We start from the raw sequence: 21028 nt of genomic DNA, 5'->3' as shown, positions 1-21028 counted from the left end.
TATTCCGTCGTCCAGTTACTAAACTGTCATTACTACCTATTGACGATAATGAGCATTTAATTAATCGTTCCAAACTAGTATCTCAAGATAGGTCTTCCGAATCAACCCGCAACCCTGCCGGGGAGGATGTTCGCGATAGCGAAGATATGCTTCAACCAGAATATTTTCCGACCAGAACATTCTCTGACCAGCCCGACACACCGCTCAGCGAAACATCTCGAACCCAGCAAACTGCGCAATTTGCTAGCGACGCCACGAACGAGGGAGAAAGAGAAAGAAAAAGGATGCGCACGCGCCAACATGCCGCAGCACGCCACACACCGATGACGCCATCCTGAGCGTTGATTGGTGGGCCAATCAGCGTCAGCCATTCAGTTCGCCGAAGCAGCAGTTCAGGTATAAATACAAGCGTCCTGTTCTCAATGATTGATTCAGTTTCCAACCTTAGTAAAGAAAAGTTAAAATGTAAGTGAAAGTAATAAAATAGTGTAAAAGTCACAAACTGTTCATTGGACTAGTTGGATCCCGAACGTTCCTGTTCCGCCTGGTTTTGTCTCTATCCAGCTAGAATTCTCTCGTCGCATTGTGGAAGCGACGCCAGGGGAATTTACCCAGTATTGAAAGTTTGGATTCTCTCGTCGTATAAGGAAGCGGCGCCAGGGGAATTCATCGATGTGAAGTGCCAACTGGCCGTTCCCGTTGCACCCAAATATTCAGCCCTTATGTTGGTAGCGACACCAACAGCCTGTACCAAACAGACTGCTCGTAAGTCCACCGGAGGAAAGCCTCCCCGCAAGCAGTAAGCAACGAAGGCCATGTAAAAGTGCCCCAGTTACGGTTGGCGTTAGGAAGCCTCATCACTACTGAACAGAAACTGTCGCCCTGCGAGAAATTCACAGCTATCAGCAACCGAGCAGGCCTAAATTGTGACCCAAAATAAACCACATACCAACAAGTTCTTTTCAGGATCAGCCAATTATATTCCAGTAAGATATAAATAAAATTTTCGCTTTTCCATTGCCTTACAACCTCTTTCCTCCCGGCTTGAATTACTATCAATCTTGATGATGATGTGCGGCGGGGGCACAGGCAGTTTCCATTATAGTGGAAAATTTAGGCTTGCGCGTTTTTCCCAAAAGTTTTTTAGCTGTGCTGTTTTCAAGGAAGTTGTAGTTGAATTCAAAATAAAATAGTTTACTTCTATTGTCAGAAGTGGACCTTCCAACGAAAACTAGTCTGGCTCGCTTGGAATCGAATTGTACGAACCAACCACTGCTTTCACAAAATCCGTTATTTTCAGTAATTGTACATTCTACAGATTTAGTCACAACTATTTCCAATCAGCGCAAAAATCGAAGGTTTTCATTCAATACAACAGCAGATTTTCACGTTTGAAAAAACAGCCAGCATTCTGGCCGAAAATTTTGAAACGGAGCACCTATATCGAAACGTTAGAAAACGTTCGATTTTTGTAAATTGTAATCATTACACTAAACTGTCTATAAATCACAAATAACTTTTGATTTTGTGCCATTCTACGTGAAAGCGATGGTATTGTTCACAAGTGGCTCACTTACCATCCAACGCTCTTGACAAGCCACTTACTGATGCTTGTAATAACAAAACTTCAATTTCATGCTTTGTCGATAAATTGATGGCCCTGAAAAGGGCCTTTTGTTTGGGCAGTGTTCGAAATTTACTTGGAGCTGGTGTATATGGTAACAGTTTTGGTGCCATCTGAGACGGCGTGCTTGACCAACAGCAGCAAACGGACGGCAGTTTGAATTTCGCGGGAGATGCTGCAAACGAACTGCTGCATGCCGATGCTGGAAACGAACTGAGCGTGAGCAACAGCATGCTGAGTTTTTATACCTGACTACAGCACAATGTAAGCTCGTCCTTTTTTGTGTTGTCCTCAATATGTGTTCTTCGAAGCTCCACCCCTTCGTTGGTCGACAACATATTTTTGATAAAGAACAAAATTGAAATTGTGTTTCCAATACAGAGATTATCGAACACTCAGGGTAAAGAGAGTAATGTAATTCGGCACCTTGGTAGAATGTTTGAGAATTGAAACCTTTTTTGAATGCGCCTAGTAAAAATGTTTTCCACTTCACTCCAGTTTGTTTCTGACCATATTTAAAATTTGCGTACTGAAATAAATCATAATTTAGGGTTTAACCCAAATTGCTCTCCAGGGAGAAACAGTCCATGAAACAGAAAATGCAAACTTATTCTTTGAAATGAGTTTGGTGGCCCTGAAAAGGGCCTTTTTTATAATGATACAAGTGAGTTCTAACTTTTCAACTTCCAAATCCATACAATGTGTGTCCCTGCCGCTTCAGAGTATAGACGACATTCATTGAGATTTTGCGCTTGGCGTGTTCAGTATAGGTCACGGCATCTCGGATGACATTTTCCTGCACACCATCAGCATTCGTAGATTAAATCGGAAATGCATTTTACACCACCACGACGAGCCAGACGCCGAATGGCGGATTTGGTGATTCCCTGGATTTTATCACGAAGAACCTTGCGATGACGCTTGGTAGGGAACGCAAACATGATACCGCTCATTGTACCGTCCGGACGAGCATGTTGCTCGTGTGGTAAGCGAGCACCCACTGATACAAAACAAGCTCGCATGACCTGTATATATAACATTCCCGTATGTAATGAAACGCTTACATGCTCCTTTTTGACGGCTCTGCGTGGGATATACTGGCAAATTGCGCATTTTCCTCGCTGTTTCCGAAGGATTTTCTAAAAATCCTTGTTTTGGTTTATTTATAGTAGTCGCACTAATTCCGAAATTTAATACGAAATACGTGCACAAATTTCCGATCAGATAGTGCAAAAATATTGCGATTTCGTGCAGTAGAACGGAAGATATTCGCATTTCAAACCTGGGAAAATTTCTCAACTGAAATTTTTGAAACGGGACCCCATATTGAAACGTTAGACTTAGTTAGTTAGACGTCTACTTCAAAAAACGGAAGGCAAAAACACCACAGATGTTATAAAAACTACACTGGATCCTCTATTAATGGTATGAAAGCAGTTGCCATCGTAAAAATGTCCAACGTAATAACCGATGGTCACTGCAAGACATATAACGCAATCAAGGAAGAATGCTTTTATGGAAATGAAATTAATCGTAATGATTGCGCGAACCACGCGGTCAAAGCGACGACGTCGAAGCGATTAGAAAAGGTAAGCATCAGAATCTACTAAGAAAATAGATTATGAAAACCTACAATTCATTATCAGACTTATAAACTATATATATAAATTTTAAAGTTGGAAGGAAGCGAAAAGAAGTGAAACTACTTTTGAAGCAACATCTATCGCGAATATCGATTGGACTACGTTGTATGATCAGTAATTGCGCGAAAAGTAATGAATCGGCGGACACACAGAGAAATCACTTGCGAAATGTTACGTACCACGGATTTGGTGATCATAAAAGCTGCAGGACATATATCTGCCCACTACAAAAACGAACCAAAGATCTAACTAAACTTGACATATTATTGGAAGAAAATTTGTGGGTGCAAATTCGTCGTCAGATCGAAGTTTTTGTGCGAAAGGCGGAATGTCTAATTCGTGATAAAACAAGCAATCGAGCGGAGAAGTACTTTTCTGTTATTGTCAAATTTATTTACGCGGAAACAATATAACTGGGCGGCGAGGAACATACGCACGCAGAGCGTTGCTTGTAACATTATTGTACAACGAAGGATATCGATTCTACCGAGATCGACTAATTTTCAAGAAAATTGCGTGTAGAACACTTGGGAAAACTTTCGAAGCTTACATGAAATTACGACAAAAGGAAAAACAACCAAATGGACAATTTCTATTTAGGGTGGGTGCTCCTATAGTTGAGGTGTACCAATAGTTGCAGTAGTGGGTTGTACGCCTAACTAAGGTACCAACCATCAACAAATATTTTTTATCGATTCATCGCACTAAAATTATGCGACAACAAAACTGTTATCCTTGAAATTTGCTCAAAGAACTATTGAAAAAAATGATTTTCTTAGTATTTTGAGCTCCCTTGCACCTATAGTTGATATAGTGTACCTATAGTTGCAAGTCCCATAAGAAAGCAATGGGATTTGCAATAATAGGAACCGAAATTAGCGATTGCACCACTATCGGTACATGTGTTCCTATTGTGGTACAAACGATTTTGAATACATAAATTGGTTATTAAACCAACTTTATATTTTTGCTATGAAGTAGGGACTGAAATTTTGCAGATATATACTGGCAGATATATACTGTTTAATTATTTCGTGGTATATTTTTTATAAATCACTAGAAACTCCACCTTTCGAATGCCCATTCAATAGGCCAAATGATAGGGTTGAATCATACTAGATTTGTTTGGGCTTAGTCAAGTCGTACTAATAATATACGTCCCTACTGCCACGGTTACCAAAGTGTAGATTATGATGAATTTACTACACAACCGTGGTATATAATTATAAATAATGAATACCGTAAAATGGGGGAACATTGATCACCTTTTCAACAGTTTTTCGAATAACTATCTTCACTTCAAGTAGATGTAACTGTTTGCGTTTTTAAAACATGTACCGGTACTCATAAATTGAGAATGTTCAAATTGTTAGGTATTTTATTTCATTCTACTATAAAAATAAAATCACCTCATTGTAAATTTTTATTTGCTGTTTTCGGGTAACTTTGATCAGCAAAATATGCGTATCGAAATAATAGAAAACGCTCGAAATGTTATGTAAATTTCATATCCGTAAGCGATTTCATGGCCAGATATTGTGTGTTCAGAATATGATGTGTTTATTGTTTCAATGAGAGGAAATCATATTATCATACGTTACTGAAAAAATTACATCTGATCAAACTTACCCCGGTAATCAAATCGTTTACGGTAATAAAAAACATTTCATGCCCAATATTTATAAAGCCTGAAGCGATGCAACCAATAAACACAGAAACTTGTATCCAAGAGTTTGAATGGAAAACTTGTAATTTTCAATTCTTAGGTTTCCATATGAAAATCGTGAACATTTCCCCAAAACAAAATATTTTCCATCTGTGAAAATTATACCCTACGTTTTTGATACAATTTTTGTTTTATTCAGAACTTTCAGATCGCGAGAAATCGTATTACCGTAAAACGGGGGAACATTGATCAATTTTTCTACAGTTTTCGAATATTCAATTCAGGTAGATATAACTAGATATAACTGTTTGCATTTTTAAAACGAGTACTGGTACCAATAGATTGAAAACGTCCAAATTGTTCTGTAATTTATTTCGTTTTACTATGAAAATAAAATAAATTTGTTTTAAACTTTCATTCATTGTTTTCGTATATCTGCAGGCGATTTCATGGCCCGATATTGTGACGTCTCAAGAGAGAACCAATATGTCTAGACGGGTACAGCTGACTTTTGTCGAACTTTTTCAGGAAAATAGTCGAAATTAAATAGTTAACAATAAAAATTCCGGATTTTTTAAATAAATTATTGGACAAAAATATTTACGGTTTCTAAAAAAAATATCAGTTCAGCTGAAGATGATTGATTTCATTAATATACAAAAAAATGTTTGAACAGATAGAAACGATGCATGAAAGTTGAATAATTACATTTCTTACAAAAGAAATGTATAGGATTCGCTCAAACTTTGAAAACTTTTTCCGAGGCCCGAAGGGCCGAGTCTCATATACCAATCGACTCAGCTCGACAAATTGAGACAATGTCTGTATGTGTGTGTGTGTATGTGTGTATGTATGTATGTACAAAATGTCATGTAATTATCTCAGCAATGATCTTAATGAAATTAGTTTCAAATAAAAGGCCTAACGTTGCCATTTGACACTATTATTTTTGATTTTCGATATGTTGTTTACTTTCTGAGATATGGGCGATTTTGTCAAAACACAGCAGGTTATTTGCAAATAACTTTCGAACAATACAACATTGTCCAACAAAATATGGCACAACATAAATAGAAATCTTGTAAAAATACCTTTCTAACAAGCTATGGATTGTATAAATCCGTGCACCAGCGGCGGAGATATTAAACATTTTGTATTTTTATTCCTCGCTTACCAATTTCCACTAACTAAAAATGGGATTGTTTCATACAGAGTATTGCTTTACTGGTGTTTTAGGGGCAAAACTAAACAGATTTTGAATATCGGGGTATGAAAACACATCTACATAATTCAAGGAATGCGATGTTGAGAACATTTTGTGCATTACCTTTATAATAAATTAACTATTTCTCAAAAATCAATATATAAGTTCACTTTAAAGACAAAATAATGTGTTGATGAAGAAACAGTGAGTTCTTGTATTTATCCCTTGGATTAGGTATTGCGTTCAATCATGAGGTAAATGTTTGATGGTATATCAATGCACAGATCAACAAGTAATTCACCTAGTAGTGAGATAAAAGATTTCTCATATAATTATACTCGTGGCATCATCGAAAGCAACTGTATGTTTGAAGCCCAAAAATCTAGCGAAAATTTAGCTCTTTTGCAAGATTTAGGTTATACTGGTTATGGCGCAAAAATTACTACTTACATTATTTATGATAAGAATGTAAGAAATCAATATATCATGATAATATACCTATAAAAATAATGTCACTGCATTCACCATCATTTGCCATTCCTCACACGCCCCCATCTCTCTCTCTCTCTCTCTCTCTCTCTCTCTCTCTCTCTCTCTCTCTTTCTCTCTCTATCTCTCTTCTATCGCATCTATCTACACACCAAAAAATTATGAAATTTAAACGACATGTAAATCAATACGAATGTAAACATAGAACGATTTAATCCAAAATTTGATTGAAAATTACGTTAAAATCAATTGGAGCATCACAAAACAAGCAATTTTACACTGTCATTCGTGTAATATTACATGTCATTCATCTTACAGCAGTCTTCCAGTAAAAACACATTGAAGTGCATTGGTTTTCCGTTTAAAGAAACCGTAATTTTCAATCGACGTGTGAAATTATTATAAAATTCGTTGAAGAAAGCACCAAGTCGTGTGTATTTGTGGTGGAACTTAATTTTACATTTATATTCATGCTCCAAATATGTGCATGAAAATAAACTTGAAATTACAAAATATTTTTTTCTGTGTAGCTATTTCTAAGTTGTGTGATAAGATCTTCTGCCAATCTGAAATATTTATTAATTGTAATTGCGAAGGTTTGAGAAAACAAAACTATTTTTTGTCTGCTGCTACATCGACTCAACTTTAATTCAATTGTATTCAAAGCCTGTTTCTACACTATAATTAAGGAAATTCATGGCTATATCAGAAAAATATTCGGCTTAACTGGGTAATATGAAAGTTTGGCGATGGAAATTTTCAAAAGAGACGTTCCACGTGCGATATTTAAACTATTCGTATCTCTATTGAATTTTGAATGAAATATATGCTCAAAGATGAAAGCTGAAGCCAGCAGGATTGGAATTGCCATCAACGTTTCGAAGACAAAATAAATGAGAGGAAGAGGTTCTAGAGACGACAATGTGAACCTGCCACCCTCCTTCACCTCGACGAATTAATGTATTTGGGATCACTGGTAACCGACGACAATGATAATAGCAGAGAAATTCAGAGACGGATCTTGGTGGGAAATCGTGCCTACTTTGGACTCCGGAGGACGCTCCGGTCGAACAAAATTCGCCGCCGAACGAAGTTGATTATCTACAAGACGCTGATTAGATCGGTGGTCCTCTACGGCCACGAGACCTGGACTATGCTCGTGGAGGACCAACGCGCCCTTGGAGTTTTCGAACGAAAGGTGTTGCGTACCATCTATGATGGCGTGCAGATGGAAGACGGAACGTTGCGCAGGCGAATGAACCATTAGTTGTATCAGCTGCGCATTCGTTGTATTGGTACGAACTTTCATGAAAAATAAAGGATCAAAGACCAAAAACATCCACAAATTAGATCCAGGAAAAGAAGTCTCCCAAAGTACCCACTCTCAATGGGGGATGCAACTACAATGTGTCTTCTAACTTCTCGTCGTCCATATCTGGATATACTGAGTAGTTTGAACCATTTCTTTTTCACAGTATTGGTCTGTATAGGACTTATTTATCCATATTTCCTGCACGAGAATTCCGAACGAAACAATATGAAAGCTATAAGGATGAATGGAAAGAGACTGCATTGCAATCTACTGAATGCACGGCTTTTATGCTATCGACATAGCCTAGACATTTCACACTATTTACTTAAATGCAAATAAAAACTACAAGGGCCAGCCCTATGGGGTTGCACGAACTGTAGACGTAGGACTATACACTCAAGTTTTTTTTTACGCGGTTTTTTTTTGCGCGGTATTTTTTTACGCGGTTTTTTTTACGCGGATTTTGAAATTTACGCGGTTTTCATTTACGCGGATTTTGAAATTTACGCGGTTTTCATTTACGCGGATTTTTAAATTTACGCGGTTTTCATTTACGCGGTTTTTGAAATTTACGCGGTTTTCATTTACGCGGATTTTGAAATTTACGCGGTATCCATCAATGGGGTTCCCTTTATCGCGGATTCTTAAATTTAAGTGGTCTTCATTTACGCGGATTTTGAAATTTACGCGGTTTTCATTTACGCGGATTTTGAAATTTACGCGGTTTTCATTTACGCGGATTTTGAAATTTACGCGGTTTTCATTTACGCGGATTTTGAAATTTACGCGGTTTTCATTTACGCGTAAAAAAAACCTGAGTGTACTACGTAATGTAAAATATTTATTTTCTTAGTATTTAGTGTGTGGGAAAAAACACCCGGACCGGTGAAGAAAAATCAAATTTTAGACAATATAATCACATCTCATGTATAGAACAAGCTTTCTAGTTGCTCTCAGACAGATCCTAAAAGTTCAAACACCCATAGATAACCCCAAGTTTGTAGATGTGTTTCGATGCCACAGGATTGTAAAATGGTTAATATTACGTCATGAAAATTCAATTCTTCCGTGACAATTTTTTGCCTGCAAAATGCCCTGTGTGTATGCAAAGCTCATGATTTGTTGGGATATTAGCATTGATCGGAAAATACTTTCCAACGCTGCGCATTGCATACATACAGCACATTTTGCAGGTCACCAGGAGCTGTTCATTTTACCACCGCCACATGTTCATTTTACCCATGTTTATAGCGTGTCTCATTTTTGGACATGTTTAGAAATCAAGAATCATGTTTGAAAAAATGTGTTTATGACGAAGTATTTTTACCAGATATATACAAAACATGTCTAACAAAAAACATAAGGTGATAGTAATATCTCATTCACTTATTAGTTAGAAAATAATAACTTTGCTTAACGTGTTCTTTTTACCGCCAGTTCCCCTACCTACCAACACATTCGCCCCAAACGTTGATCCCAAGCGTACAATGCAAAATGAGTCAACGCTGATGATGATGGGTAGAGCGAATGAGCCAACTAGTACCACCACGACACTATTAGCGCATTTCACCAAAATTCCACGCGGCCTTTCCCGATTGAAAGGAACGGCCGCGCTTAGCCCATCTGCCATAATATCGTGATTTTGCATAGCGAAGGGCTGAATGATAACACATTTTGTTCCAAAAAAACAGCCCTGCGTTATGCAACACTTTGTGCAGGTTGATTACACCAGTTGCAAGTGGGGCCAAATTCACCAAGTTCCGTAAAATTCCTATTAAATTACAGAATTGATAAAATTGCTTAGATGAGCTAAACTAATTAATCAAATCCTGTTTTAAGAACTGTCCTTGCGTTTAAACCAAAATGGGAAGCTTATTACTACCACTACATTACTTAATTTCAAGCGCAAATAGCAAATACATGTGCTAGTTAAACCAAAAATTTACTGGCAACATTACAGCAGGATTTAGGAAGCAGTTGGAGCGGTCGCCTGTTGGACGACACAGTGTAGCGTCCCTCCACAGCCAGTGTAACGGACTTCTAACTCAGCTACACTGGCTGTAAAAAACACAGCGCAGTGATCTGCTTCGCCAGCCGTTCAACAGGGAACTGAGCGTGTCTGGCCAAGTCCGTTCTTTAAATAGTCGATGATGACGTCATTCATAGAAGCGTAGCGCGCTAGGTACACCAATCTGTCGTACAGGGCTTGGGAAGCGCTATCTTCTGTGTGTAAATGCGCGATATTTTGACAAGGTTGTATATTATTTAATTTTTTAATGCTATGATATCAAAAATCTTTGGGTTTATCTATTGGAATCTATTCTTAGAAGTATTTCGGGGCGATTTGTGCAAAAAATTTGAAAATTTATCGCGAGATGGCTGAATTATATGCGTTTAAAATTGGACCACTTTTCGTTACATACCATTTTTGTAGAATTTGCAACGTGCACCCCTATATCGAAAACAAAGACGTAGTCCTACGTCAAAACATTGAAATATCTACCTGTCTCATTCACGAATCGCATTCTCCCTGTCGTTCTCTGTTCAAGGGGCTTGAAAGCACATGTGACCTTGTCTCACTTTACTATATTCAATTGCGCGTTAAAATACTGGACCAGTAAATTCTATTCTGTACATAAATCTTTTTTTCGGGAATATGCGACCTGATTCTGTGAGGTCCAAAGCGATAGCGAACCGTCGAAAAAAGGGCGCGTTTCGGTATGAAAATATCGGATAACGTACAACGATGGGTTTTGTTTTACTAAGAGCGCGATTTATATTTCCCTTCCCCTTTTATATAATTCAATACAGGCGCAAAACAATTTATATGTGTATATATAGAATAAAGTGGTACAATTTCCATAATAGTGTTTACAGTCACACGCACGATGTGGGGAGTGCCCTTAAATCAGGCCACGACATAAGCCGCCCACCAAATTACGTCGAGGAATTTCCACCCCATTTCGTCCGGGCACGTACTCGTCGTCCTCCAAAGGGATGCGCCGGACTCTTCTCACATCCCGCAGGGTAGTACCGTTTGTCGTCTTAATTTCAACCACCCTAACGTGTCCGTCGGGCCCTGGGAACACATCCACGACTCGACCCATTGGCCATTGCTTGGGTTTTTCGTTGTCGGTGACTAAAAGGACAAAATCACCCACTGAAAGATTCCGTGCCGCTCGCTTCCATTTCGTCATACGCTGAAGAGATAGAACGTACTCGGACTGCCACCGAGATCTGAATTCTTGGCTGACTCGTTGAACATACTGCCACCTATTTAGGGATCCAACCTCACGCTCCAACTGGTTTAACTCAGGAACAGTGTTTAGTGGGCGCCCGATGAGAAAGTGCGCCGGCGTGAGAGGTTGTGGCTCGTTGGGATCATTGGAGAGTGGAGTGATCGGACGAGAGTTCATGCAGGCTGCTACTTGTGCGAGAACGGTACTCAGCTCCTCGAACGTGAAACGAGCGTCACCTCCGAGCTTAGTCAGGAAGCCCTTCGCAACCTTGATGCCAGCTTCCCACAGTCCCCCGTGGTGAGGCGACCGGGCAGGAATGAACATCCACTGGATGCCTTTGTTGGTGAAAAAATCAACAATCTCATCGTCACTCTCTGTTGTGTTGATCTGTTGATATAGTTCACGAAACTTCCTTGCCGCTCCCCGAAGGTTAGTAGCGTTGTCCGAATAAATTTTGTTTGGTAATCCGTACCGACTGCTAAAGCGAGTGAAAGCGGCGATGAAGGCAGTCGTGCTGAGGTCGGTAACTGCTTCTAGATGCACGGCTCGTGTTGAAAAGCATACGAACAGTGCGATGTAGCCCTTAGTGGCCGCAGCACCACGGGTTCGACGACCGATGATGTTGACGGGCCCAGCGTAGTCAATGCCGGTGATGGAAAAGGGTGGTAGTGGTTTCAAGCGGTCCTCTGGAAGTTGTCCCATGAGCTGATGAACTGGTACAGGCTTCGCTCGAACGCATTCAACGCATGCTCGACAGGTCTTTCGGGCTGCACTCGTCCCACGAGTGATCCAAAAACGTCTGCGTACTGCTGCCAAAAGCGATTGTGGACCACAATGAAGTTGCGCATGGTGCTCGTGGTGAAGAACAAGTGCGGTGAGAACTGAATTGTGAGGCAACAAGATCGGATGCCTCGTATCGTAGCTGAGATCTGATAATTGCAGTCTGCCGCCCACCCTGAGCAGATGATTTTCATCCAAGAACGGTTTAAATTGGCAAAGAGAGCTGGTGCAATTGACGTCACGATTCTTATCAAGTTGGTTGATCTCCTTACCATAGTGTTGATTCTGAACGTGCCTCACGAAGATTTGCATTGCGTTGTCAATTTCGAGCGGTGTTAAACGGGATTCCACTCTATTGGCTCGGTGGCGAAAGCGCAGTATACGAGCGGTGATGCGCAAAAGAAGCTGCATATTCGGGTAGTACCTGTTCAGCATCTCGTCGAGAAAGTTGTTCTCATAAACAGCTAGATACACGGTTGCTGCAATGCGTTGCTCCCTATCTACCTGTCGTTGCTGAGCAGCATTAAGACCAACAATGGGCAGGTTGTCCCCACCATCATTAGAGCCGCACCAGGTCGGGCCATGCCACCAAAGCGAATTCTTAATTATTTTGTCTGGCGAAGCTCCTCTTGAAATCAGGTCGGCTGGGTTATGTTGCGTGTCCACGTGTTGCCAGTTGATTGCAGGAAGATGGGTGGTTATTTCTGCCACTCGATTGGCAATGAAAGTCTTCCACCTCGAAGCACCACCAGCAATCCATGCCAGTGCCACCGTTGAATCCGAATAAGCTCGCATTTCGTGAAAGGACAATGCGAGTGCGGTCTTCACGTTCACCATCAGTCGGGAGAGGATGACAGCTGCACATAACTCCAGACGGGGCAGCGTTGTTCGTCCGTTGCCGATCGGTGCAGTCCGAGATTTCGCACACAAAAGATGCGATTATGTGTTACCGTCATCGTCAATGGCTCGGATGTAGACGCACGCTCCCATGGCTCGCTCGGATGCATCACTGTAGCCGTGCAGGTAATATCGCGACGTTCCCTGCGTGCCGATTACTCGACGTGGTACCTGCAATGAATTGAGATCGGAAAGGCTTTGCACAAACACTAACCAATGTTGAACTAACTCACCGGGGGGAGTTTCATCCCAGTCCACCTTCAGCTCCCACAATTGTTGCATGACCATCTTTGCTTTCACGACGATCGGGGCCAATAGTCCAAGCGGGTCGAAAATACTGGCGATTTGAGAAAGCATGGTCCGCTTAGTGGGCTGAAAGATCTTGTTCGGTATGTTTGAAAACTGGAACTGGTCGCTGCACGGCTGCCAGTGGATGCCGAGGGCCTTGATAGTGCGTGTATCGTTGATTTCAATCGATGTTTGCATTTCGAGATCGGCGGCTGGAACACCGTCGAGCACTGCTGCGCTGTTTGATGCCCACTTCCGCAAGTAGAATCCACCGGAAGCAAAAATCGTTGATAACTGCTGTCGTAGTAGGATGGCTTCTTCTTCGGAATCAGCGCCAGTCAGAACGTCGTCCACGTAGGTTCCCTTTTCTGCTTTCTCAACCGCCGTCGGATGCTGTTGTCTGTGCGATTCCAACAGTTGCTGTACACATTTTGTCGCCAAATACGATGCACTTTTGGTTCCGTATGTGACTGTATTCAGCCGATACTCGCTTACCGGCTCGTCGCTCGACCATCGCCAAAGGATTCGTTGAAAATCACGACCCGCTTCGTGGATTTCAACCATACGATACATTTGTTTTATATCACCGGTGACCACAAATGCTGGCAAACGAAACCGAAGAAGAATGTTGACCAACGAGTCTTGTAGAACGGGCCCGGCCATAAGCACGTCATTAAGTGAGTTAGTGCTGGTCGTCTTCGCTGAGGCGTCAAAGACGACACGACATTTTGTGGTAGAACTGGCTTCTTTGACTACACAATGATGGGGGCGATATACGCTACCTTTGGGTGCTGGGCACTCAGCAAGCGTCATATGCCCGAGTTCGAGGTACTCCCGAAGAAAAGCATGATATTCGTGCTTGAGTTGAGGGTTTCGATGTAATTTTCGCTCGATGTGGCTCAAACGTTTCTCAGCCATTTGCCTCGAGTCGCCAAGTTGACTCGGGGGGTGCAGAAATGGTAGCCGAACTGTAAACTTCCCGCTGGCATCTCGAACGGTATGTTTAAGAAAATATTCTTCGCACAGTTTTTCCTCCTCACTGAGATGAGATGAAGTTTCAACGTACTCCTCAAGCTCCCAAAAGCGTCGCAATTGCTGGCAAAGGCTTTCATCAGTTGACGTCAAAAAACACGTTGAAATTTTACTCTGCGGCAAAACGCTGGTATCTCGATAACGACCAGCAACCACCCACCCTAATTTGGTGTTTTGCAAAGTGGGGAAGCTGTCATCGGTGCTGAGGGTGATTTTGCCAGGTTCGAGCAGCTGAAAGAAAAGTTCAATGCCGAGCAGGACGTTGATCTTACCAGGGCGATGAAACAGAGGATCAGCAAGGTTGATGGAGGAAGGAATTGGCCAACCGTCGATATTAGCTTGCTTTACAGGTAGTGTTTTAGTGATCCTTTCTAGCACCATACACGGAACGGTAGTGCGATAGTCCGAGCATCGGGATGCAATGATAATTTGCACGCATTTGTCTGCGTGTGCAGGAGTGGATGATATTCCTTCTAAGTCCATGTCTGCTTCCACCAGATCCAGGCCGAGTTCGTTAGAAAAGCTCTCGCTGATGAAGCTAACTTGGGACGCGCAATCCAAAACAGCGCGACAGGCGTGTGGTCGTCCGTGTTTGTCCAAAACGTTGATGGCAACAGTGGCAAGCAGAACATTGGAAGCGTCAATATTAGTGGTTAAATCAAGGGCCGAAATCAGCGATTGGGCGGCCGGATTACCACTAGCATGAGCAGTGTACGATGTTGACGGAGTTTGTTGAAAATTTGGTGGCTCAAGAGCGTTGTGCAGCAGGGTGTGGTGGAGTAAACCACATTTTCTGCAGTTTCCAGATTTGCACGTTTCACCGGGGTGCTTCCTCAAACAATTGCGACATAACCTTTGTTTGCTGACAGTAGCTAATCTTTCCTCGGTGCTCATGTGCATGAACTTACCGCATTGGTAGATTGGATGTGATGATTTTCCGCAGACGTCGCAATTTAACGATGTATTGGTTGCGACGAAAGTTGCGGCTCCTCTGTACTGTGGTTTCACGGGAGGCTTGTAGGTAGCAACCGTCCGTTGCCTTGCTGGATGTGCTGATTGCAGAGCAAAGCTACGTGATTCGATGAAACTGAGAAAAGATTTTAGTGTGATCTCCGCTTCTGGCATATCAGCCGCCCTTTGACACCATAGCTGCTTAGTCTCATGATCCAATTTTTCGACAAGAATGAATAGAAGCCACGTGTCGCGATCCTCCCTGTGCATGGCTTGAAGGGCTCGAACGACCTCGTCTGAAACGTCGTGCAATGAACGTAAGCCGTGAGCAGATGCTGATGTCAAGGCTGGTTGGCTTAGAAAGCGTTCGATGTGTTTGTGAGCAATTTCGAGCGGCTTGTCGTAGCGTGATCTCAGCTTTAGCAAGGCAGGCGCGTAATTTGCGTCTTCAATCTTGAGGTGCGAAATGAGCGAAGCAGCCTCACCAGACAGATTAGTCTTAAGGAAATATAATTTTTGACTATCCTTTAGCGATGGATTTTGATCAACCATGCTTTGGAATAGATCGATAAAGGACTTCCACTCGAGATAATTACCGCAAAATACAGGCAAATTCATTCGAGGCAACTTTAGGTCTGACGACGGCATTTGCGCTGGAGTAAAATTAGGTGCCGTAGAATTTTCACCAGATACGGGCGCCATTCTAGCAGCCATCATGCGAAGAAACTCGGCCTGTTGTTGAGCGAGTTGATTTATAACGTCATTTTGGGACGACGAATGCATTTCTGCAAGGCTATCACGATTTTTAATCACTTTTAGAATCTTTAATAGACGATTTTTCAGCGTGATATACGCCTCTTCGAATTGGCACAGTCGCTCAATGGCGTCATCATACATTTCGTCGTTCGCACTAGCATCCAAAATTCTTTTGTGCACTGAACAATAAGCAGCCCAAATATCATGGAGCGCGTCCAATTCTGTTTGCACATCGACTTCTTCAGCCGTTTCTGGCTTGAATTTTAGCACTGAATCGGACACGCGTTTGAGTCGCGGCTCAAGTGATTTTCGCTCACGAATGAGCTTTTCCATCGTCATTAAATTCGCGCACTAAAGTTCACTATAGACACCTTTGTTCTCACAGTGTGATTTTCTACGATCACTGTGTCACGGATTAGCAGTACCACTAATGACCTTTTCGGCGGGAAACGGGGCCAACGCACACGACACGGAAAATGATCGAGATAACGCGGTTCACGACGAAACTCTTCGCGAATCCGGTTCGAAGGACCATATGATTCTGTGAGGTCCAAAGCGATAGCGAACCGTCGAAAAAAGGGCGCGTTTCGGTATGAAAATATCGGTTAACGTACAACGATGGGTTTTGTTTTACTAAGAGCGCGATTTATATTTCCCTTCCCCTTTTATATAATTCAATACAGGCGCAAAACAATTTATATGTGTATATATAGAATAAAGTGGTACAATTTCCATAATAGTGTTTACAGTCACACGCACGATGTGGGGAGTGCCCTTAAATCAGGCCACGACACGACCAAAAACCAAAAACTTCGACTTCCAAAGCAAATTGAACGTTCCAGGTTCCTGATAACTAATTAAGGTCCAACAATAAAGTAGAAACACCAGATAATCTTAAACCGACACCGTCAAGTAAAGAAGCATGAAAACAAAAAGAATAAAACCAAAAAAAGATGGAAGCCCTAGAAAGTCCATTACATATTTATTAGCCTTTTCTCAGAAGATGGGATTTTCAAAAACATTTCAAAACATTCTTGATGCAATGGTTCTCAAATTCGTACAATCCGGTTTATTCATTTTCTTTATTCAAAAATGTTTTAGTTTCAAATATATGACCGTTTCATTTTAATTAATTATTTCATTCCGCATCTTTTTATTCGTTTTGTTCATCTGCGTTCATTTTACTTATTTTATTCGTTTCATTCTTTGGATTCACTCTGATCAGTTTATTCTTTTTGTGCATTTTATTAATATCATTCAATTAACTTATTTTATTCATTGCATGCATTTTATTCATTTTTTCCAGTTTATTCATTTTGTTCAGTTTCTTCATTTTAATAGTCTGACTAATTTTTCAGTTTTAATCATTTCATCCAAATAATTTATTTGATTCAATTTATTTCTTTATATTAATTAATAACCTTTTACCATTGTTCAATTTTTCATTTTAATCAATGCATTCTGCTCATTTTCTTCTTTTTATTCATTTTATCACTTCAGCTCATTTTGTTTATTTGATTCGTTTGTTTTATTTATGCATTTCATTTATTTTTTACTTTATTCATTTTGTTCATCCATTCTTTTTATTCATTTGATCCATTTCATTAATTTGATTCATTGTATTCACTGGATGAATTAAATCATTTTGATTCATTTAATTCACTTTATTCATTTGATTCATGTAATTCATGTGATTCATGTGATTCATGTGATTCGTGTGATTCATGTGATTCATGTGATTCATGTGATTCATGTGATTCATGTGATTCATGTGATTCATGTGATTCATGTGATTCATGTGATTCATGTGATTCATGTGATTCATGTGATTCATGTGATTCATGTGATTCATGTGATTCATGTGATTCATGTGATTCATGTGATTCATGTGATTCATGTGATTCATGTGATTCATGTGATTCATGTGATTCATGTGATTCATGTGATTCATGTGATTCATGTGATTCATGTGATTCATGTGATTCATGTGATTCATGTGATTCATGTGATTCATGTGATTCATGTGATTCATGTGATTCATGTGATTCATGTGATTCGTGTGATTCATGTGATTCATGTGATTCATGTGATTCATGTGATTCATGTGATTCATGTGATTCATGTGATTCATGTGATTCATGTGATTCATGTGATTCATGTGATTCACGTGATTCATGTGATACATGTATTTCACGTGATTCATGTGATTCATGTGATTCATGTGATTCATGTGATTCATTTAATTCATTTGATTCATTTGATTCATTTGATTCATTTGATTCATTTGATTCATTTGATTCATTTGATTCATTTGATTCATTTGATTCATTTGATTCATTTGATTCATTTGATTCATTTGATTCATTTGATTCATTTGATTCATTTGATTCATTTGATTCATTTGATTCATTTGATTCATTTGATTCATTTGATTCATTTGATTCATTTGATTCATTTGATTCATTTGATTCATTTGATTCATTTGATTCATTTGATTCATTTGATTCATTTGATTCATTTAATCCTTTCGATTCATTTGATTCATTTGATTCATTTGATTCATTTGATTCATTTGATTCATTTGATTCATTTGATTCATTTGATTCATTTGATTCATTCGATTCATTTGATTCATTTGATTCATTTGATTCATTTGATTCATTTGATTCATTTGATTCATTTGATTCATTTGATTCATTTGATTCATTTGATTCATTTGATTCATTTGATTCATTTGATTCATTTGATTCATTTGATTCATTTGATTCATTTGATTTATTTGATTCATTTGATTCATTTGATTCATTTGATTCATTTGATTCATTTGATTCATTTGATTCATTTGATTCATTTGATTCATTTGATTCATTTGATTCATTTGATTCATTTGATTCATTTGATTCATTTGATTCATTTGATTCATTTGATTCATTTGATTCATTTGATTCATTTGATTCATTTGATTCATTTGATTCATTTGATTCATTTGATTCATTTGATTCATTTGATTCATTTGATTCATTTGATTCATTTGATTCATTTGATTCATTTGATTCATTTGATTCATTTGATTCATTTGATTCATTTGATTCATTTGATTCATTTGATTCATTTGATTCATTTGATTCATTTGATTCATTTGATTCATTTGATTCATTTGATTCATTTGATTCATTTGATTCATTTGATTCATTTGATTCATTTGATTCATTTGATTCATTTGATTCATTTGATTCATTTGTTTCATTTGATTCATTTGATTCATTTGATTCATTTGATTCATTTGATTCATTTGATTCATTTGATTCATTTGATTCATTTGATTCATTTGATTCATTTGATTCATTTGATTCATTTGATTCATTTGATTCATTTGATTCATTTGATTCATTTGATTCATTTGATTCATTTGATTCATTTGATTCATTTGATTCATTTGATTCATTTGATTCATTTGATTCATTTGATTCAGTTGATTCATTTGATTCATTTGATTCATTTGATTCATTTGATTCATTTGAATCATTTGAATCATTTGAATCATTTGATTCATTTGATTCATTTGATTCATTTGATTCATTTGATTCATTTGATTCATTTGATTCATTTGATTCATTTGATTCATTTGATTCATTTGATTCATTTGATTCATTTGATTCATTTGATTCATTTGATTCATTTGATTCATTTGATTCATTTGATTCATTTGATTCATTTGATTCATTTGATTCATTTGATTCATTTGATTCATTTGATTCATTTGATTCATTTGATTCATTTGATTCATTTGATTCATTTGATTCATTTGATTCATTTGATTCATTTGATTCATTTGATTCATTTGATTCATTTGATTCATTTGATTCATTTGATTCATTTGATTCATTTGATTCATTTGATTCATTTGATTCATTTGATTCATTTGATTCATTTGATTCATTTGATTCATTTGATTCATTTGATTCATTTGATTCATTTGATTCATTTGATTTATTTAATTCATTTGATTCATTTGATTCATTCGATTCATTCGATTCATTTGATTCATTTGGTTGATTTGATTCATTTGATTCGTTTGATTCATTTGATTCATTTGATTCATTTGATTCATTTGATTTATTTAATTCATTTGATTCATTTGATTCATTTGATTCATTTGATTCATTTGATTCATTTGATTCATTCGATTCATTCGATTCATTCGATTCATTTGATTCATTTGATTCATTTGGTTCATTTGATTCATTTGATTCATTTGATTCATTTGATTCATTTGATTCATTTGATTCATTTGATTCATTTGATTCATTTGATTCATTTGATTCATTTGATTCATTTGATTCATTTGATTCATTTGATTCATTTGATTCATTTGATTCATTTTATTCATATCTTTAATTGTATGTAATAGAATGAGTCAATTTATTCTATTAATCTTATAACTATTTCTAAATATAATCTTAATTTTTATTTAATAACCTAATCTAATTTGGTTCGTGTATATTATAATTTTGATTTACATTTATTTTTCTACCCATTTTATGAATTTAAAGACCTATTATTTCATTTTTTGCTTTACTTTTGTATTTCGGTCGTTTTGTTGATTTCTATAATTCATTCAGTTTATTCGAGATTTTATTCGTGCAAGACTAGAAACTGTTTTCATTCCACCTCTAGTTGGGTGCCTACTTCTCGTGAGTTCTGCAAACTAATCCAATAGTGAAATGTGTAAGAAATGTCTCATCTCACTGCTAGGTGGATTAAGTCGGTTTTTTTAATTTGAATTTGTGTTCATTAAAGGTACATTACATGACGAAATAATCATTGCTGGTAGATGCGAACATGTTTAGAATATGATTTCTATTTTGTTTCGATGATTTTTTTAAAGAACATGTCACCGCTTTGATTTTTTTAGATATTTTCTAAAGAACGCCGGGAAAACGATTTTTTTCTGTACTCCAAAGCATAGCTCTCGGAAAATCTTTACAATTTTCCAAATATTTTTGCACCAAATGATAGCCATATCTATACAGCAGATCGTTATATTTTTGGTTTTAAGATTTTCCATCAATATTCCCACAAAACCACCCGCGCGCACCCATTTTAGGTATCTTTGATCACCGTGGTAAGTTTGATCAAATGTAATT

The 21028-nt window shown here is 38.4% G+C and overlaps 2 protein-coding genes across 2 annotated transcripts; both read right to left on the bottom strand.

Moving 5' to 3' along the window:
- Nucleotides 1–10841: 10841 nt before the first annotated feature.
- LOC131679972 (uncharacterized) lies at nt 10842–12752 on the bottom strand. The gene has a single exon (XM_058960714.1). It carries the CDS (start codon nt 12750–12752, stop codon nt 10842–10844), a length of 1911 nt encoding a protein of 636 aa, XP_058816697.1.
- Nucleotides 12753–12896: 144 nt separating this feature from the next.
- LOC131679970 (uncharacterized) lies at nt 12897–16214 on the bottom strand. Its single transcript, XM_058960713.1, has one exon. The coding sequence runs from the start codon at nt 16212–16214 to the stop codon at nt 12897–12899; it is 3318 nt and encodes a 1105-aa protein (XP_058816696.1).
- Nucleotides 16215–21028: the final 4814 nt, after the last annotated feature.

The sequence above is a fragment of the Topomyia yanbarensis genome, chromosome 2 (genome assembly GCF_030247195.1).
Source record: "Topomyia yanbarensis strain Yona2022 chromosome 2, ASM3024719v1, whole genome shotgun sequence".
NCBI classification, from domain to species: domain Eukaryota; kingdom Metazoa; phylum Arthropoda; class Insecta; order Diptera; family Culicidae; genus Topomyia; species Topomyia yanbarensis.
Note: the sequence above shows the minus strand (reverse complement) of the source record. Positions and strands in the feature narration are given on the sequence as shown.